The 15,625-nt window shown below is 44.0% G+C and overlaps 1 protein-coding gene across 6 annotated transcripts in view; it reads right to left on the bottom strand.

Moving 5' to 3' along the window:
• Positions 1-15,625, bottom strand: part of TMEM269 (transmembrane protein 269) — a 35,236-nt gene that overhangs the window by 12,931 nt on the left and 6,680 nt on the right. For 3 of the 6 annotated variants that reach the window (XM_009206365.4, XM_021940291.2, XM_009206362.4), the window contains 4 exons: positions 13,520-13,617; positions 12,681-12,824; positions 11,824-12,024; positions 2,351-2,428 (listed from right to left, as the gene is read on the bottom strand). In XM_009206365.4, the coding sequence (XP_009204629.1) occupies positions 2,351-2,428; positions 11,824-12,024; positions 12,681-12,824; positions 13,520-13,617 (521 nt within the window). Of the gene's footprint in view, positions 1-2,350; positions 2,429-8,113; positions 8,341-11,823; positions 12,025-12,680; positions 12,825-13,519; positions 13,618-15,625 lie in introns of those variants that run through there. The other 3 variants (XM_009206371.4, XM_009206389.4, XM_009206373.4) reach the window with 3 other exon arrangements.

Genomic DNA, 15,625 nt, shown 5'->3' with positions numbered 1-15,625 from the left:
TGGCATATTTCAGGAGTAAACTGGGGAGTTAATGGGATGTTAAACTTTCTACCACTGTGGAGAATGTGTTTTTAGAGCCCAAGTTATAATTAAGGATAATCTCTACATAGATTATCTCCACAAATGGTAATTAGGTTCTGTAGCATCCTGCTAAATTTTTTTGAATGGAGTTTTGTGTTTTCAGAGAAGTAGGGGGTTGGAGGGAGCTGTCCCTATAAATACACAGAAATACTGTCATATGCTTAAAAAAAAAAGCCGTTTTGGAGCCAAATGACCTGGGGTACCCAACTACCAGTTAACCTCTCTGAACTGCAGTTTTCCCATCTACACAATGGAATGATATTTCCTTCCTGTCAGGAGTGTTGTTGAGAAATAATGTATGTAATAGATACTCAGTGTCTTAGTCCACTTTGTGCTGTTACAGCAATACCTTAGATTGGGTTTGTGTTTTTGTGGGTTTTTTTGTTTTGTTTTGTTTTGTTTGTTTTTTGTTTTTTTTGAGACAGGGTCTGGCTCTGTTGCCCAGGCTAGAGTGCAGTGGCATGATCTCGACTCACTGCAACCTCTGCATCTTTGCTTTCTGGCCCAAGCCATCCTCCCACCTCAGCCTCCTGGGTAGCTGGGACTACAGGCATGCACCACCATGCCTGCTAATTTTGTATTTTTTTGTAGAGACAGGGTCTGACTTTGTTGCCCAGGCTGGACTCAAACTCCTGAGCTCAAGTGATCCACCTGCCTCAGCCTCCCAAAGTACTGGGATTACAGGGATGACCCAACATGCCTGGCCTAGATTGGGTAATTTATGAAGAACAGAGATTGGTTTCTTACAGTTCTAGAAGCTGGGATGTCCAGTGTGGAGGGGCCTGCATCTGCTGAGGGCTGTCTTGCTACATCATCCTGTGGCTGAAGGTGAAAGGGCAAGGGAGGGAGAAGGAGGCCAAACTTCATCCTTTTATTAGGAACCCACTCCCAAGATAACTAGCCTACTCCAGCAATAAGACATCATTACTCATTCATGATGGCAAAGCCCTCATAACCTAATCATCTCTTGACGTTTCCACCTCTTAACACTGTTGCATTGGGGATTATTTCTAACACATGAACTTTGGGGGACACATTCAAACCATAGCACTCAGAAAATGTTACTTCCCTTTCCAGCCACCTTTCAGATTGTTTCATGGGAAATGTTTTCAGATTTCACATAACCAGGAAAGACGTGATCATTGTGTGGAAAGATTCTTAGTTGGGAACTGCTTGTATTAACATCACTCAGCCTTGGGTATATTCTTGTCCTGGAGAAACACTCTAGTATGGCACAGTTTTTCAAACTGCAAGTGGTTGTAAAATCAGTTTAGTAAATTATGACCAGCTTTTCTTTTCAATGAAATAATAAATTAGAAAATACCACATGTGGGGCCGGGCACGGTGGCTCATGCCTGTAATCACAGCACGTTGGGAGGCCAAGGAGGGCAGATCACGAGGTCAGGAAATCAAGACCATTCTGGCTAACACGGTGAAACCCTGTCTCTACTAAAAATACAAAAAAAAAAAAATTAGCCGGGCATAGTGGCAGGTTCCTGTAATCCCAGCTACTCAGGAGGCTGAGGCAGGAGAATGGTGTGAACCCGGGAGGTGGAGTTTGCAGTGAGTGGAGATCACGCCACTGCACTCCAGCCTGGGCGACAGAGCAAGACTCAAAAAAAAAAAAACTACCACATGTGGTAAGGATATTGCTTGGTGAAACTTTTGTTTTAGGGTTACATACACATGAATGTGTATACTGCATTTGATGTAAAAATTATTCCTTACTGTGGGTTGTGGTAAAAAACAAACAAACAAAAAATCGAGATACAAGAGGATATCTGAACCAAGACAGCAACGGGTCATCTTTGTATTCCCCTTCCCTTTTTTTCTCCCCCACCTCTTTGAGTCAGGGTCTTGCTCTATCACCCAGGCTGGAGTGCAAGTGGTACAGTCACGGCTCACTGCATCCTTGAACTCCTGGGCTCAAGCCATCCTCCTACCTCAGCCTCCCAAGTAACTAGGACTACAGATATGTACCACCACACCCAGCTAATTTTTAAAAATATTTTTGTAAAGATGGGGACTCGCCACATTGCCTAGGCTGGTCTTAAACTCCTGGCCTCCCAAATGCTGGGATTACAGGCATAAGCCACCATACCTGGCCTTTTATTCACATTTTAGAAAGAAAAAGATTTATTTTCTACTGCTAAGAAATACCAGGGTAAGGGGTCCAGAAGTCACTGTGTCCATAACTGGAATAACATTGAATGCTAAGGGTGTTATAAACATAGTCAAAGAAAACTAGGAACACATCATCTCTGCTTACCTGCCCAGAATTCCTTCATCCTGATGTGGTCCATCCCCAGTTTCTCAGAGGTACAGAGATATTTTTGAAGCCTTACATCTAAAACCAATAATGACAAGATTGACTTTGGAAGTCAAGCTGCCTGGGTTTGACGCTAAGATCCACTACTTGGTGATTGTGTGGGCAAGCGTTAATCTCCCTAAGTCAATGATTTTTTTTTTTTTTTTTTTTTCTGAGACGGAGTCTCGCGCTGTGTCACCCAGGCTGGAGTGCAGTGGCGCGATCTCGGCTCACTGCAAGCTCCGCCTCCCAGGTTCACGCCATTCTCCTGCCTCAGCCTCCGAGTAGCTGGGACTACAGGCGCCCGCCACCACGCCCGGCTAGTTTTTTGTATTTTTAGTAGAGACGGGGTTTCACCATGTTAGCCAGGATGGTCTCGATCTCCTGACCTCATGATCCACCCGCCTCGGCCTCCCAAAGTGCTGGGATTACAGGCTTGAGCCACCGCGCCCGGCCTTTTTTTTTTTTTTTTTTTTAAATGAGACAGAGTCTTGCTCTGTCACCCAGGCTAGAGTGCAGTGGCACTATCTCGGCTCTGCCTTCTGCGTTCAAGCAATTCTCCTGCCTCAGCCTCATGAGCAGCTAGGATTACAGGCACCCGCCACCACGCCTGATTAATTTTTGTATTTTTAATAGAGATAGGGTTTCACTATGTTGGTCAGGCTGGTCTCGAACTCCTGACCTCAAGTGATCCGCCCACTTCAACCTCCCAAAGTGCTGGGATTACAGGCATGGGCCACTGTGCCCGGCCCCTAAGTCAATAATAAGTTTTTTGGTCTCAGGGCTTTTTTATACGCTAAAACTTGTTGTATAGATCATATTTGCTTTATTAGAAATTAAAAGTTTAAAAAATATTTACTAATTCATTTAAAAGTGATAACCCTTATAGGATAACATAAATAACATTTTTGTGAAAAAAAATTTCAAAAATAATCATTTAGTGAGAAGAGTGGCATTGTTTCACATTTTTGCAAATCTCTTTAATATCCAGCATAATGGAAAAAAGCTGAATTCTCATACCTGCTTCTGTATACTGGATTCTCATCTTGTTTTAGTTGAAATATATGAAGAAAATGTGGCCTCATATTGATATGTAGTTGGAAAAGGGAGGGGTATTTTAATAGCCTTTTATGATCTTGCAGATAAGCTTTACTACTATACCAAAACTCAGCGAGTGGTGGTTTCTTAAAGGTTAGTTGCAATGTAGAATCTGGTAACATGTTAGTGATCTTTTTGTACTCTGTTACATTAAAATCCTTTGGTCTTTGAATCTTTCCCTATGAACAGATCTTTCACCCATGCATGATGTTGTAACATCATGCACTGATCATTTAGAAAATATTGGTTCGCTGAGGTATGCGAATTTTCTAAATGTTACCGCATTGCATTACACAACGTCAGAAATATTTATTCATTAATATCCACACTGATCTCACCAGAAAAGTCTTGAGTATTGGAAAAGTGTCAAATGCGCAGTGACGGAGTTTGGATACAAGTTTTCTAAAATTCTGCTTTTCACTTGGAAGCTCAAATTTTATCCTTGGCAACAAAAACTATTTCTTTTTTTTTTTTTTTTTTTTTTTTTGAGACGGAGTCTCGCTCTGTAGCCCAGGCTGGAGTGCAGTGGCCGGATCTCAGCTCACTGCAAGCTCCGCCTCCCGGGTTCACGCCATTCTCCGGCCTCAGCCTCCCGAGTAACTGGGACTACAGGCGCCCGCCACCTCGCCCGGCTATTTTTTGTATTTCTTAGTAGAGACGGGGTTTCACCATGTTAGCCAGGATGGTCTCGATCTCCTGACCTCGTGATCCGCCCATCTCGGCCTCCCAAAGTGCTGGGATTACAGGCTTGAGCCACCGCGCCCGGCCAACAAAAACTATTTCTTGAAGCAACAGGCTGTCTCCCTTTATATTTTCAGAAAGACAAGTCTGAGCATCCCTAGTTTGTCAATCGTCCTTTGGTGTTTCATAAGAAGCGAGTTCAGCTCAAACTCAAAGCAGTGCTTTTCCTCCAGAAAAACATCATCACTGCAGTATGCAGCAGGAATGTTCTATGTGTGCTTTCCATTTCATTCCACAGAATATTAAAAAGATGTGTACTCGGCCAGGCGCGGTGGCTCACACCTGTAATCCCGGCACTCTGGGAGGCCAAGGCAGGTGGATCACCTGAGGTCAGGAGTTCAAGACCAGCCTGATCAGCATGGTAAAACCCCATCTCTACTAAAAATACAAAAAATTAGCGGGGTGTGGTGGCAGGTGCCTGTAATCCCAGCTACTTGGGAGGCTGAGGCAGGAGAATCACTTGAACCCAGGAGGCAGAGGTTGCAGTGAGCCAAGATCACGCCATTGCACTCCAGCCTGCGTGACAAGAGCAAACTCCGCCTCAAAAAAAAAAAAAAAAATTTACTCAAGGGTAAAAGTTTAATAAAATAATACTTTTTACTAGTCATCATGACATTCTTTTTTTTTTTTTTTTTTTTTTTTTTGAGACGGAGTCTCGCTCTGTCACCCAGGCTGGAGTGCAGTGGCCGGATCTCTGCTCACTGCAAGCTCCGCCTCCCGGGTTTATGCCATTCTCCTGGCTCAGCCTCCCGAGTAGCTGGGACTACAGGCGCTTGCCACCTCGCCCGGCTAGTTTTTTGTACTTTTTAGTAGAGACGGGGTTTCACCGTGTTAGCCAGGATGGTCTGGATCTCCTGACCTCGTGATCCGCCCGTCTCGGCCTCCCAAAGTGCTAGGATTACAGGCTTGAGCCACCGCGCCCGGCCTCATCATGACATTCTTGAGTTTTTTGTTTTTTACTGTGAGCCTGCAGCAGTGAAAAGTACAGTAACTAGCAGTACCGTTTAGGACCACTCCCTTGATCCAAACCAGAATGCTGGGCATGTTGCACACCATTGCTTTGCTCCATTGGCAAAAATGTCAACAGAGTGACATTTTAGTCCCAGTTTTAGGATTAAGAAAACACGGTGGCTCACGCCTGTAATCCCAGTACTTTGGGAGGCCGGGTGGATCACAAGGTCAGGAGATTGAGACCATCTTGGCTAATACGGTGAAACCCCATCTCTACTAAAAATACAAAAAAAAAAAAGAAAAAAAAATTCCGGGCGTGGTGGCGGGCACCTGTAGTCCTAGCTACCTGGGAGGCTGAGGCAGGAGAATGGCGTGAACCTGGGAGGCGGAGCTTGCAGTGAACTGAGCTCATGCCACTGCACTCCAACCTGGGCAACAGAGTGAAACTCTCATCAAAAAAAAAAAAAAAAAAAACAGTTTTGACCCTGAAAGGGTCTCAGGAACCCTAGGGATCCACAGACCACACTTTGAGAACTGCTGACCTAAAACCTGTGGTCACCTACCTCATTGGATTGTTTAGGGGATTATGTAAAATAGTAAAATTCAAGGAATGATTCCTGACATATAGTAAGTTATATGGTATAATATAGTAAACGTTATACATTTACTGTACATAGTAAATGTTAACTATTACTACTATTATAAATTGAAATATGTATATATGGGAAGAGAAGAAGGCTAGAGGGGACAGAAAGCCATCTAACATTTATTTAACATATTTTATATGTCATTCATTATTCTAGGTGTTTTACGTTCATCCACATAAAACATCACGGTTGTTCAATCCACAAAAGAACCCTGAAAGGAAGTAAATCCTCCATTTTACAGATAAGAAAATAGGCTTAGAGAGATTAAACGTTTTATTCAAGGTCACAGGGCTAAAAGAGTAGCAGAATTCTCAGTCACTTGATTCTGCTTATCAGACACAGGAGTAGGACTTCAGGTTAGGAAGAAGGGACTAGAAGTTGACCAGGAGGGAGATCTACACTCTCAAGTTTAGGACAAAGAGAACTGCCTAAACCCTGCTGGCTTCATGTATTCATTTGAGAAGTGTGGATTTTAAAGTCTCGGCCTTCTCCCTTGTTCCTAAGAGGAAGCCCAAGAAGAGACATTCTGTTTTAGAAAACCACTGTCTGAGGAAGTGAAGGCATTGAATGAGTAGCCTTAGTATCTGACACTCTGAAGCCCATATGGAAGTATAACCATACTCTCAGAGAGGTGCAAGGAAGCATAGATCCCTCTGTTAACCAGCTGTCAGCTGACCTATAACTATCCTAGTGTCATTAACCTACACAAAAACTGGAGGTAATTAAGTATGAATTATTGCTGTTACAATCAAGCCATAATTTACACATCCAAATGGGTATTTTACTTTTCAAAGCTGTCCTTCTGGGGGTCTGTGTATTTGCTTAAAATGCTGCTTCACTTAAAATGGACATGGAAATTCTCTTTTAGAATTGCATCTTCTTCCTTTCAACATAGTTTCAAATTTTAGAAGCAGCCACAAGTCGTTTGAATTCAAATATGATACCTAATTTGATTTAAGAATAGAACATAAGTGGCTAATCTCAAATGTTAGGTTTTTGGAAAGAATTTAGTCAGTTCAGAATAAAACATGTTTTTCGCTTTTTGGTGTTGTTGAGCACCTATTTATTCAGGCATTGTTACAGCTGCTTGGTCCTTAAGAATTTATGTGAAGACCATTTTCAAACTGGAGTTCCTAAAATGCTTTGATTAAGGGGAGCATCACACTGAAATGAATGTACAGCATTGAAGGACATTGTATTGAGATGTCTAAGCCCGTGTATATTTGTAAAATTCTTACCACATTATAGTAACCTTGTATGTAACTTACTAGAATCCACAACTAAATCAATTCATATACAAAGTAAACATTTCTGAGTGTCAGGCACTATGGCAGATAGCAGAAATACAAAACCTAAACTGAAGGAGATATAAAGTCATGGAACACAGGCAAATCCATCTAACTAGGAACATATGAATGATTTAACAGGAAGGCACTATCTATTCTGTTACAGCCAAATCTTACTTTGGGTTTTTATTTTTAAACATCTAATTTGAGAATAGATGTATATTTACCACATGCATTGTTCTGGAAACTTAAAAAAGTTATATCCAGCGTAGGTGTTCTGGCACAGTCTCTGAGGGTGGAGCAGAACCAGCCATCAATCCTTTTTTCCACCCTCTGGGAGGTGGAATGTCTGTCTACACTGGGGGTTCAGTGGACCTAAGTTCTCGGTGAGGTACAACTTTGCCATACAGTACTGTTTGTTTCTATTTGATTTGGATTTTAGAATATGAAGTGGCATCTGAATTGCTAGAATTTAGTAGTTTCTGGCATAGGAAAGAAAATCCACACGAGATCCTGCAAGCCAGATGATGCCCAATGTATCTAATTGCTAAACAAAGCAAAAGGCAGCAGCTTTGAACTATTAAAATACAGAATGTTTAAGTTACAAAATCCTACACACATTCAAACTGGGCAACAAGAGAGTCCTGTGATTAGCTCTACTCTCAAAGCCAGAGTCTGCAAGAGTAAGAAATGCTTCAGGAAGTCCCACCAGGCAGGGCTGAGGCCAAGGCCAATACCAGTTCTGAAGGCTGTCACTCCTTTCCAAGGGGTAGACCTTAGTAACACAGTCACCCAGTTGGTAGCGGAGCTGGAACTCAAACCCAGCCCACATTGAGCTTGAGGCGGGGGGATATTCTGTTCTACATGACATAAACAAGTATTGTCCCCAAGGGAGTCAGAACCCTGAATAAACAGAAAGAAGGGAAGGTCACTGACCCTACTTTGGGTTTCTCACTTCACGGCAAGAGACATACCATATATCTAGTATAGGACAACACAGGTACACGCAAAGCTTTAGTGCAGCTACACAAGGCTTGACCCGATATGCTGACACAAACCCCACAGAGGCCGGCAGGAGCTGGTAGAGCTGCTTAGCTTCCTCAGCGCTGTGGCGAAACACAGGCTGCCTTGCCCCACAGAGCATCTGGAAAGAAGATGTATGAGAGCGACCACATCAGGCAGTAAAAAGCAGACAGAGACAGTGGGGAGAAAAACAGCATGATGACACCTGGAAGAAGAAAAAGTGCAGACACTCAATTTCTAGAAAGCTGTCTTCTATGCTTTCTACCCTCTGCTCTCCCGTCCCCACCCTCCCATTCTTTATTTTTCACCCACAGTGCCTAAGAAACAAAAAGAGACAGGAGCCCTGTCTCCAAGTTCAGTTTAATAGAGATAGGTAAGTAACTAGAGAAGTATAGCCCAATGCAGTCTCAGGTTCCATTGTGTCAAATTCACATCAGAAGTTCCAGCCAAGAATAAATCTGAATTGCCTTTGTTAGGGAAAACAAAACAAAACAAGACAAAAACCGAAAAACTCTTGTCAGGAAAAAAAAAAACTTCCTCATTGTTTTAAATTTAACATGTGATAATGACCAATGCAATATGGTATGTATGCAGAAAAGAGTTTACATGCAGGCCCAAGACTGCTATCCTCAGAAAGGCCTTCTTGCAAGGCTGGCCCTTGGCTGATGGCTGGAAACTTGAATAGTAAACAGTTCCCCAGACCAACATAAAACTTTCCCCAACTGATACGAGTGTCTCACTGTTCCTGGACTGTCCATATAAGCACAGTGGTAACACCTGCTTTCCTTCTGGGAGTCTGGAATTTTCGTATGTGGTAGGCACAGGGTGCTGACGTGACCATCCCCCAGTAAAATCTTGGGCACTGAGTCTCTGATCAGTTTCCCTGGTAGACAACACTTTATTGTATTATCACAATTCAGTGCTGAGGAATTAAGTGCATCTCGTGTGACTCTACTGGGAGCGGACTCTCTGAAGCTTGCACCTGGTTTCCCCTGAACTTTGTCCCATGCACCTTTTCCCTTTGCTGAGTTTTCTTTGTATCCTTTTGCGGAAATCAATCTTAGCCACGAGTACAACAACAAGCTGAGTCCTGTGAGTCTTCTCAGAGGTGGTCTTGGGGACTCCCAACACAATTTGCCTCTCAGATTCGCCATCAAAAGACAAAAGAGCACTCACGTTTGTGGAATATCTATTTTGCACTAGACATTCTGCTAGATATGTATATTTTTTTCATTTACACTTCACAATAATCCCGTGGTTTAGAACTAAGTCTGTTTTTCATAAGAAGAAACAGAAGTAACCCATGCAAGGTCCTGATTCAAACCCACTTCTGTTTGACTCTTAAAAACTAGACGCACTGCCTCAGGGAGCTCAAAAAGAGGACAAAGAGAGTATGAGCCAATGGTATTTCCATGGGAATGATCACCATGTATCCTGTAAGAGAAATCAGAACATATGATCTGATAGAAGACCGCTTCTAGGAGTAAGAAGCAGTTAACGATACGCATGGGCATTTTGGAATACTGCATTTCAAGAATAGTCATTGATCTGTTGAGGCAAAAAGACAATCGTGAAAACCAGAGTTGTCTTGGAAAGTACCTGCCCAGTGCGTTGGCTCATGCCTGTAATCTCAGCACCTTGGGCGGCCAAGGCAGGAGGATTGCTTGAGTCCAGGAATTTGAGATCAGCCTGGACAAAAGAGTGAGACCCCGTCTCTACCGTATATATATGATACTGGGGTACTCTCTGTTAAAAAAAAAAAAAATATATATATATATATATCCTAAGGTCTCAGAGTGCTGGTCACAGGCCAGTTCTCAGACGTACGAAGCTCTGTGGGGTAGAAGGGACCTCAGTCTAAGAAAGCGACTGGCTGCACTCCAAATAAAAGGAATGTCCACAGCAGCCATTTTGAAATCTACCCAGTAGGGCTCTGGTATTAACTGTTGTCAAAATCTGTAAGGTGCAGTTTCCTCCTTTACTCACACAGCAGGACAATCTGAGGAAGGCTGAGGCCAAGTATGTGGTTTACTTTGAGACAAGGGGGATCAATAGTATCCACAGGAGTGAAGAACACTAAGAAATACTACTGTTATGAGATAGGAGAAGGGGAGGTGGAGGAGAAGAACGAGGCTAGACATGGACACATCTGTACCAAAGGATTTATATTTATTATCTCATTTAATCTCAGTAATCCTGCAAAGTAGGGATTAGTGGCTTCGTTTTACAGATGAAGAAAATTGAGCTCAAAACAGTGAGGTATTAGCCCAAGTTCATACAACTAATATGTGCTAGAGTTAGAGCTTGGGCTCAGGTCTTCCTGAGAAGCTTCCAAACCCAGAAGCTTCTCACCACCATTCTGCCTCTGCCACCTAAGGCATAGGAGGAGCCAGCTCCTGGAACTTGGATAGGGCTGTTGGTGCTAATGTTACAAAAGGTATAAACCTTAAGAGAAAGGTCAGGATGAAACCGAAGACCCTATAAACTAGAGTGGACTCACACGGGAATAAAGGAAGGAACTCTGTATCCCCATAGATGTTTGTCTTGTTTACAGGAGCACATTTTAAGAGAAGAAAAGCTGATATTCCTTGAAGGAAGCCCTAAATCAGGGGAAGCTCTAGGGAGACTTCTGCAAGGTGCCAGTGTGACCAGGAACTCAGGGCCTGGAACCCAGTGCTCAGTTACTTCAACCCCAACCCTAAGAGTCATCCATGTCTCCTCCTCCTTCCTCAATGTCAATTCTATTTCCAACATTTATCTCAAATCCATTCACTTCTCTTTATCTCCACTGCCACCATCACCTCTCATCTGAACAAAAAGTTTGTTTTCCTCCTTACATTCTCAGGCCTACAATCTATTCTCCACATTGCAGTCAAAGTGATCATTGAAAACTGCTGCTCCAGCCATGCCAGTTCCCTGCATAAATCCCTTTAGAAGCTCCTCATTTGCCTTTGGTCTCAAATCCCAAATCCTACCAGGTCTGCTCACCTCATGGCCTCAGTCTTTGTCACTGGCTGTCTCAGCAAGTTTCAGCCACATTGCTCCACTAATGTGTCCAGCCCCTGTGGCCTCAAAGCCATCACAACTGTTCCTCTTCCTGAACCTCCCCATCCCCACCTGGCCACTCCTCTTGTAGGTCTCACTTAAATGACACCTGCTTAAGGATCCTTTCCTTCCCTTCAGATCATCCCAGCCTGAAGTAGGTCACCCTCTGACACTCTCTCAGAGCACCATGCACTTGCATAATACATACGGTAAAACTATGTTTCTAGTTATTTCTGCCATCATTTGTTTGGTATCTGTCTCCCCTGTGATCAGGCTCTAGATGCAGAGGCAGGGACTGTTTGCCTAGTTTACCAATTTGATCTCCAGTACCTGGCACACGGGGGGTGCTTCCTAAATCTCTTTTGAACTTATTAACATTTAGCAAATAGATACTGAGCACCTACCATGTGATTGACACACTTCTAGGCACTGGGGATTATATTAATAGCATGAATAAAAGACAGTCCTCTATTGGGGGGTTGGTTTAGTGTTTATAGACAATAAGAAAACTAGTATGTCAGATGATCATCAGTTCTATGGGAAAAATAAAGCAGAACAAGGGAGATAGAAAAATGCTGGGGTGAGGTACTGTGGCAATAAGCAACAGTGATAACAAACGGACCATAGTGACATTTTCACTCACCTCCCATATAAACCAATTTTTTCCAGTTCTCAGACTCCAGGATTTTGTCATATGGATAGTAGCTCTGGTCCATCATGAAGAGAATCATGAGTGAGGCCATGCAGCAGAGGATGAACCTGTTGCCTTTGGTCAGAAGAGAGGTGGAAGCCAAGATGCAGGAAGCATAGGGGCAGGGTAGACCCTTGTATGTGGAGGGGACTCCTGCCGGGAAGAACACTGGAGATTAGCTGCTTCCCTCTGCTCTAAAGATACCAAAATGAAGCAGGCCCCTCTCTCTTTGGGTATTCCCCTACCCAGGGTACAATATTCCCTTAAACCCAAAGGCAGTGGCAGGCTGAAAATCATTTATTCACAAAGATGATGCATGGGTTTTACATTGGGTTTCCAAGGGAAAGCAGACAGCCAGCTAGGACCAGGGTGTGCCCTGGCTCCTAGGAAGTCTCTGCTTTGAGACCTGCTAGTCTAAGTCCTGTGCTGTATCTGCTCTCCCTCACTTTGTGACCTTAGGCAAGACAATTTCTCTCACTGGAGCATGGTTTCTCCATCTGTTTTCAGGAACTAGAATATACCTCCAGTTCTAGTCCAAGAATCAGTGTGCTCCATCCAAATGTCACAGGTCATGCATTGAGAAAGAGGTACAGCTGCTCCAAGAAACAAAAGCCCTTGCCTCCCAGCCCAGGGCTCTGCCAATGCAGCCTGCAGCCTTCAATGAGCATGAGGCATGGGGCATGCAAGGAGGAAGGAAGAGGAGCTCCAAAAAAGGAGTCAGTAACTGCACCCCAGGCTTCTGGCATCCGACAGCTCCCCGTTCTGTGCTCCCCTGCCCTCTGTTCTAAGGCAACCTTGGTTCCACTCACCAGGTGAATAAAAGCACAAATGGAAAGAAGCAGCTGACACATAGATGATGGCCAGGATCCCACTCAGAAGTCCATCCACGCCTAGGAGCAGAGCAGAGGCCAGGCCGAAGGTGGTGAAGACGGCAAAGTCATTCAGCTCAGCTCCTGCCCCAGAGGGCCCAAAGTTAGAAGAACTTATACTCCCACGTCTTGCACCTTAGTCCCCCTCTAGTAGGGGAGCTGGGGTAGTGACAAGAGGGGTCCTGAGGTCCCAGAAAGTAACAGCTGCTCCCCTGGGGCAGTCTGTAGATCAAAGACTGGGATCTCCTCCTGGCTGTGCCTTGTGCTGGCCAGTGGCCCTGGGCAAGTATTTCCCTCTCAGATCTTAGTTTTCCTATCTCTTAACATGCAAGGGTTGGGCTACAATCAGATACAAACTGATAAGCTGTGGGACTTTTTTCAAGCTAAATCTTACATGGAAGCATTTTACTGTATTTTAAACCAGCTGCTCTGCTGGTTTAATTTTCATCTCCTCTCTGCCGACCTCCTCTCACCCCACCCCTACCCACTTCCACTCCAATACCTAGATGGGTCCAGAACAGGGAAGCAGGGCAGATGAGAAAACTGAAAGCCAGGACAAGGACTGCCCAAAGGTCAATAAGTGAGCCAGCAGAGGAGCTGGAGCTGGACCGCGGGGCTTTCGAACTCCTGCTCCAGGGCCGCTGCTGCTGCTCTCGGGGGGGTGTGAACAGGGGTGGATGCCTGATGAAGGCCTGCGGGATGTTAGAGGATGGACGAAGGGGTGACCCCAGATGGATGCTACTGGGGACAAGGATTAGGGGCCTGGGGCCTGAACTCACCCCATTTGGAGCAGATGTTGATGTGGCTGGTCATTGCCCTGACTGCCATGTCCAACAGGAAGCTGACCAGGAGCATCCAGGAGGCATAGTGGCGTTTCCTAAAGTGCAGGCCAGCAAGCCCGAATGGGGAAGCACTTTCGCGGTCTCCACTGGAGACTCTCCCCCGCCCCCCATTAGTATATTAGTATACACTAATAAACTTCCTACATACCTCCCACACTTGCACACACACACACATCCCTTCATGTCCCCCACACTCACATCCTTTCTGATATATGCTGGTTTTCACACCACACATGCACACACACACACCTACATCCGTCACAAACTCAATCTACAGTCTTAAAGGGGTGCCCCAAACCCCCTAGAAACATCACTAAGATCCCTTCCAACTCTAACTTCCAGGCATTTTTGATGGCACAGGGGACCTAGGTTCTAGCCCAGCCTCTGCCACCATCTCTCTATGAATTATTAGCTAAATCACTACCTCATCTCTAGGCTTGTTCCCCCGTCTGTAAAATGAGGAGTGTGTGCTAAATAATTTGTTTAATAGACACAAACCTATTCAGATGACCTGTTTCTCCTTGTGTGAGTTTTGGTAACTTATGTCTTTTTTTTTTTTTTTTGAGACAGAGTCTCGCTCTGTTGCCCAGGCTGGAGTGCAGTGGTGCGATCTTGGCTCACTGCAAGCTCTGCGTCCAGGGTTCACGCCATTCTCCTGCCTCCGCCTCCCAAGTAGCTGGGACTACAGGTGCCCGCCACCACGCCCAGCTAATTTTTTGTATTTTTAGTAGAGACGGGGTTTCGCCGTGTTAGCCAGGATGGTCTCGATCTCCTGACCTCGTGATCCACCCGCCTTGGTCTCCTAAAGTGCTGCGATTACAGGCGTGAGCCACTGCGCCCGGCAACTTATGTCTTTTAAGGGATTATTTTCAGCTACAATATCAAATTTGTGGGCAGAGGCTTGTTCATAGCATTCCTTTATTATACTTTTAATGTCTGTGGAATCAGTAGTAATGACCCTTGTTTTATTTCTGATATTGGTAATTTCTGTCTTTTCATTTTTTTAACTTGGTTAGCTTGGCTAGGGGTTTATCGATTTTATTGATCTCAAAGAACCAGCTTTTGGTTTCATTGATTTTTCTCTATTAATTTCTTGTTTTCAATTTCATTGACTGCCACTCTAATTTTTATTTTATTTTTTGAGATGGAGTCCCTCTGCTGCCCAGGCTAGAATGCAGTGGTGCAATCTCCGCTCACTGCAACCTCCGCCTCCCAGGTTCGAGCGATTCTCCTGCCTCAGCCTCCCAAGTAGCTGGGATTACAGGTATGTGCCACCACACCCGGCTAATTTTTGTATTTTTAGTAGAGATGGTGTTTCACCATATTGGCCAGGCTGGTCTTGAACTCCTGACCTCAAGTGATCCACCTGCTTCAGCTTCCCAAAGTGCTGGAACTACAGGCATGAGCCACTGCACCTGGCCTAATTTTTACTTTTTACTTTTTATGCTTACTTTGGATTTAGTTTGCTTTTCTTTTTCTAGTTTCCTAAGGTTAAAGCTTAAATTATGGATTTTAAATCTTTCTTTTTTGAATGTATGCATTCAATGAAATAAATTTCCCTCAAAGCAAAGCACTGCTTTCCCTGCATCCTGTAAGTTTTGATAAATCGTGTTTTCATTTTTTTAGTTCAAAACATTTTTAATGTTTCGTGAGACTTCTTCTTTTATCCATGTGTCATTTAGAAGTGTGTTGTTTAATCTCCATATATTTCAGGATTTTTCAGCTGTCTTTCTGTTATTGACTTCTAGTTCATTTCCATGTGGGCTGAGAGTATGCTTCTTTTGAATTTGTTAAGGTATGTTTTATGGCCCAGAATGTGATCTGTCCAAGTGAGCTGGAGAAGAATGTGTACTCTGCATGGTTGGATGAAGTACTCTATAGATGTCCATTTTATCCAGGTGACCAATGGTGTTGCTGACTTCAACTATGTCTTTGCTGATTTTCTGCCTGCTGGATCTGTCAGTTTCTGATAGAGGGGTGTGGAAATCTCCAACCTTGATAGTGGACTCATCAACTGTCCTTGCAGTTCTATTAGTTTTTGTC

The sequence above is a fragment of the Papio anubis genome, chromosome 1 (assembly GCF_008728515.1).
Source record: "Papio anubis isolate 15944 chromosome 1, Panubis1.0, whole genome shotgun sequence".
NCBI lineage: Eukaryota > Metazoa > Chordata > Mammalia > Primates > Cercopithecidae > Papio > Papio anubis.
This window is presented reverse-complemented; position numbering and strand designations above follow the sequence as displayed.